The sequence below is a fragment of the Carex rostrata genome, chromosome 3 (assembly GCF_964058835.1).
Source record: "Carex rostrata chromosome 3, lpCarRost1.2, whole genome shotgun sequence".
Taxonomy (NCBI): Eukaryota; Viridiplantae; Streptophyta; class Magnoliopsida; order Poales; family Cyperaceae; genus Carex; species Carex rostrata.
The window spans coordinates 11,415,413-11,420,555 of record NC_135920.1 but is presented as its reverse complement, the minus strand read 5'-3'; the positions used below and the strand labels follow the sequence as shown (position 1 = coordinate 11,420,555).

General features: G+C 36.2%; 1 protein-coding gene across 1 annotated transcript; it reads left to right on the top strand.

Annotated features, from left to right (window-relative positions):
- The first annotated feature begins 3,122 nt into the window (after window positions 1-3,122).
- Window positions 3,123-4,365, top strand: LOC144551954 (uncharacterized). Its single transcript, XM_078300064.1, has one exon. It carries the CDS (start codon window positions 3,209-3,211, stop codon window positions 4,247-4,249), a length of 1,041 nt encoding a protein of 346 aa, XP_078156190.1. The 5' UTR covers window positions 3,123-3,208; the 3' UTR covers window positions 4,250-4,365.
- Window positions 4,366-5,143: the final 778 nt, after the last annotated feature.

Here is a 5,143-nt window from a genome sequence, read left to right as displayed (position 1 = left end):
TCTCATTTTAATACTCTTTCCCTCTTCTTCTTCCTACACGCTTCCAGAGGAGAAATTATTTTTCCTCCATTTACTCAGACGAATTTTTTCAACAATCCGTCGAGAGATTTACGAAATTAAGACTGCGAGTGAAATGAATGCAAATTGGTCTTTCAAATGAGATCCCTCAAGCCCTAGTTTCTTCTTCCATCTCTCTGAGGCGTTTCTAACTGTGCCTTACCGGTAGCTTCATGACGGTCATGTGCGATGACTAGTTCGCCGCTACTACTTTTATGCCTCTGCCTCGGCCACCAGTTCACCACTGCCTTCTCCGTTCAATGTCTTCATGGTCCATGCTTCTACATGTTTTGACTGAGTTAATGAGTTCAATTCGATTATTTTGTATTGGGTCTGACTGTTACTTAAATTATCGTATATTAGGTTTTTTTTTACGAATCAGAATTAGAAAATATGGAGCACAAATACCTCTGTTTTTAGAAATATATTTAGAATTTGAGCTGATGTATTTCCCCAAACTCATCCTTCTCTCTTGTCCCATTAGCTACATTACAAAAATTGAAAAAAATAAACGAAATATAATGTAGATATTTGGCCTATTAAATTTTGAGATGTTATCTCCAAACTGGTGTATGTTCTCTCAGCAACAGAGTACATTAAATTTATTCAAATATCTTTGTCTCACTTTGTTTATCTTTTGTTTTTTTTTCTTCTAATTAAAGTTTTTCATTGCTACATTAAATTTAGGTAAAGAAACCAAGTATGTTTCAAAACTCTAATGAAATAAATGTCAGAAACACTGATGTATAAAAATCCAGAAAAAAAAATCAATAAGGTTATAATAGTCATTTTGTATTGATGTTCATATTTAATAATTTTATATTCTCACAATTCCAATATCAACTTTGCCGAACATAATAATGGAATAGTGGAATATTCTAGAAGAGTGATGAATTCTCAATTCCATAATTCTTCTATTCTCCTCTATTCTCTTGCTATTCCATAGCTTGCCGAACAGGCCCTAATTAATAAAATAATGTGTGCCTTATTTGGATCCTGCGTCCGGATCGAATGCGTATCCTCTGCATTAACTCAAAGGTAATCTTTTGAGTTAATTAATCTTAATTGTCTGATTTTAAATAGAGTTAATTTGACTTCTATTTATAAAATAGAAATTTTTTTCAAAATTGGTATAGATTTAGTCTGCAGAATCTTAAAACAGATTGGACGATTGAGATTGATTAACTCAAATGATTCCCTTTTGAGTTAATGCAGAGGATACGAATTCGTCCGAATCCCCTAAAGTAACTAAAATTTTTTTGGGATCAGGACCGTCCGATTAATATGTCGTTCGGAATTGCTTTGAAATTCGGATCCGTCGCTCGGAATATGTGCACTCCGCTTCAAATGAATTGTTGCGGATTCGAATCGGACGATTCTGATTTAAAACACAAAAAGTGAGTTACTTCAATGGATCTAAATTCATAGCAGAACTATCACCATATTTTATTTTATTTTATTTGAATCCCAATACCTGAATCATCACCGGATTATACCCAAATCTGTATCCTCTCCAGTATTGCAGGGGATCACCCTCACTTTACCGTTTGAGATTAAATCTCAACCAGTTTGGAATTCGGGTCGCAATAGTGGCCGTATTTTTGGGCTTTGAGATTCGTGCCAAGTTAAAAGAACAGTTCAGGTCTAGTAATAGTAAAAGATTCCCTTATCAGGTATCGGAGAGACGGAGAGGATGTGAATTCATTATACCCGTGATCGCGAACCATAAATTGAATTATTCAATTCATAGGTTTAAAAAAAAAAAGAATTATTCAATTCATGTACTTCATAATCATTGAATTATTCAATTCAATGTACTTCATAATCACATTTTTGACCTGGCAAAAAGCAGCCAACGAATTGCATTTATGGCCGTTGTTCGTTGGTCGTTGATCCGATTCCATTAAAATTGTCATCTGGTCCTAGCTTTCTAGAAAGAAGGTAAACTGAAATATTTTCTGTCAAATTAGATAATTTAGGTCAGATCAAACCGACATTTAAAAGGAAAAGCCCATTTTTAATCTTTATGTGAGTAACTTGATGAGTTTAATTTGAAAAACCTATTTATATATAACTTTAAATGAGTAATTCCAATAGTTGAATTTTCAAATTAATTTAATACAAAGTTAAGTGGTAAAAAAATGATAAACAAAATATGAGAATTAACTTATAGATCATCTTTACAATTTGACTTTATACGGAATTAATTCAAAAATTTGTAAATTTTGTATGTAAAAGTGTTTGAAAAAAAATGAGGGAAAACTTTAGCATTTGAAATTAATGCAATATTTTCATGTGTTAAACTCACTAATCATTAATTAATTGATGAAGTATACTCTATTCGATTAGAACTAGGGTGTTCTGAAGTTCACCAATCTCCTTAGTGAACTCAAGTCTAAAATCTGTCAAATCAACTTTAAATGATGAATTTGAATCATTGAAATCGGCCTACCTTATGAGTAATACGTTTACCAGTAAAAAAATTAAACATTTAAATTAATTTAGTATAAAGTCAAGCGGTCAAAATTAAAAGGTTAATAAATTTATTTTTTGAATGTTTTTTTACCACTTGAGTCTGTACAAAATTAATTTTAAAATTATTATTTTTTACATGTAAACGCATTACTCGTAAAGTATGCAGATTTTAACAGTTCAAATTCATCGTTTAAAACCGATTCGATAGATTTTTAGACTTGAACTCACCAAGTTTTGAACTTAAACACCCTGGTTCTACTCTACTCTATATTAATATTTCAAGTGGACTGATGACTTGAAGGCTTTCCTCTGGGATGAATAAGAAAAACATTAGGAAGCAGTATATGTGACTATGTGGCAGCCGGCGACTGAGATTCAACTGGGAATGGGCGAATGGCTCCAATTATTGTGTTTTCTCTCTTCCCTTTACAGCGTTTTGACGCATGACTGTACATACAGTGCAGTGCTATCTTGACTTCGTCGACTACACGTCTGACATCTCCCTCCAAACTTCTCTTGACTCTTTCGAGTCCTGTCCCCCTCCTACCCGTCCCTCTCCGCACATTTCTCCTTATTCACCCTCTCCGACTACATCTCTCCCCTCGTGCATCTCTTCTTTATTCCTCCTATAAATTCAAGGCATCACCGCCTGCTTCAATTTCCCATTTCACGCAACATGGGTTACCACCGCTCCATTTCCTTCACCCCCTCCTCCTCCTCCTCCTCCTCCTCCTCCTCCTCCTCCTCCTCCTCCTCCTCCTCCTCCTCTTCTTCCCTCGCCATTGTCGGGTCAAAGTTCAAATCCCGATCAACCAGCCTCCCTTGCCGCTCCGACCCTCTCATCTCCCGTCTAGAACAACACTCCCTCTCCATCCGATCCTGGGCCCGGTCCACCCAATCAGATGAAGCCACGTGGATTTCTGACGGTCTATCACTGCTTTCTCACCTCCTTGCCTCCCTCCTCGACCTCTTTAACCACCCCCAAGCAACTGAGCCCCTTCGCCTCCACTGCTCTGAAAAGCTTCTAGAAGATCTCTTGCGATTGGCCGATGTTCACAGCTGCTTTCGTGACGGTCTCATATCTCTCAATCAGGCGTTGACTGAAACGCAAACGGCAGTGCGTCGCCGAGATGCCACTCGCTTGGCTGCTGCCGTGAGGGCGCAGCGTCGTGCTGAAAAGGAGCTGTCCCGGTTTGCCACGTCAGCGAGAGAGGTTTCGCGGTTCGGCCGCATTAGTACGAGTAATTCCGAGCCTGTGTTCACTATTTCGATCCGAGACTCTGTCGCAGTTGCGGCCTTAGCTTCGGCCAATATTTTCTCCTTTGTTGCCAGGATGTCCGGTGAGTCGGTAAGGGATATTGCTGATTCAGTGTGGCACCAGTGGGCCGGATGCTCAATCGCATCCCCGGTGAGGTTTTCTACACCAATGGCATCACCATTTATGAAGACAATGCCAACGAGGAAGGTTTGGTGGATAGTATATTTGCTGAGGTGGCGATGGAGAAGCAAGAAGAGGTGTGAGATGGGCGGGGAACCGAAGGAGGCCGTGTCGGGCGAGGAGGTCAAGGGAGAGGAAATGGAGAGACGACAGGCCCTGCAGAGGTTGCAAGAACTGGAGAGGTGCATCGGCACGGCCGAGAACGGCTGCACCGAGATTTACCGGGCACTTATGAATGCCAGGGTTACTTTGCTTAACATTTTAACACCAAACTTTTAATCATTGCAATTTGAATTTGTTGTTGTAAATAATAAAAGGAAAATTCTTCCAAAATATATACTATCTGATAGGAACAGAGAAGGTACTTCTTTTTAGGAAATAAGAAATAGTACTGTGTAAATGAGCAGGGATCAAATACCTATGTTTTTTTTGTGTGTGTTTCTATTTTTTTAAATCTTAATAACTCGAAATTATAAATTTAAAAGACAAAATAAAATCATTGGATATGAACTACATTGGACATGTTTCAACTTTGTTTTGGTTGTCATCAAGATATTGTAAAAAAATGTATTAATCTGGATAATTTCTAGACGTTGATTTTCAACTTATTAATTCACATATAAACACAATTGAAATGTGATAATATTTTATGAGCATATAGAGAAAATAACATATATCACATCTAACGGTTTTATTTTGATATTTATAATTTAAATTTTAAGTTATTAAAGATTTAAAAATAGAGGCATTTGAACCCTCTCTATGTAAATATATGCTCAGATCCAAAACAACAGTAACAGAGCATAATAAATGAGTTTATTTCGACAGGAAAGAGATGAATAGATAAAAAGAATTGAAATTTTTTATTCGGAAGCTATGTATTATTGGAGGTTTTTTTAGATAGATCCAAAATCATTTCAGAAGATATTGAAATATTGAATCATCCAAAATAATAATTTTGTACTTAAAAAAATTAGTAAAAGAAATTCTAAAAAATATGAAATTTGGTTTTCAATTACACTTTTAATATGAAAATTATGTTGAAGAATCAAATCAACTGTTTGAAAAAAATAATACATCACGCATAAATAGAATACAAAAACAACGAGACATTTTAACCATGCTCTAAAATATAGAACTTTTTTGTCTGGAATTGTCAAAAATTCCATTGAA

What these genes read in the sequence shown, in the direction of transcription:
- LOC144551954 (XM_078300064.1), top strand. Translation starts at nt 3,209, where the DNA reads ATGGGTTACCACCGCTCCATTTCCTTCACCCCCTCCTCCTCCTCCTCC.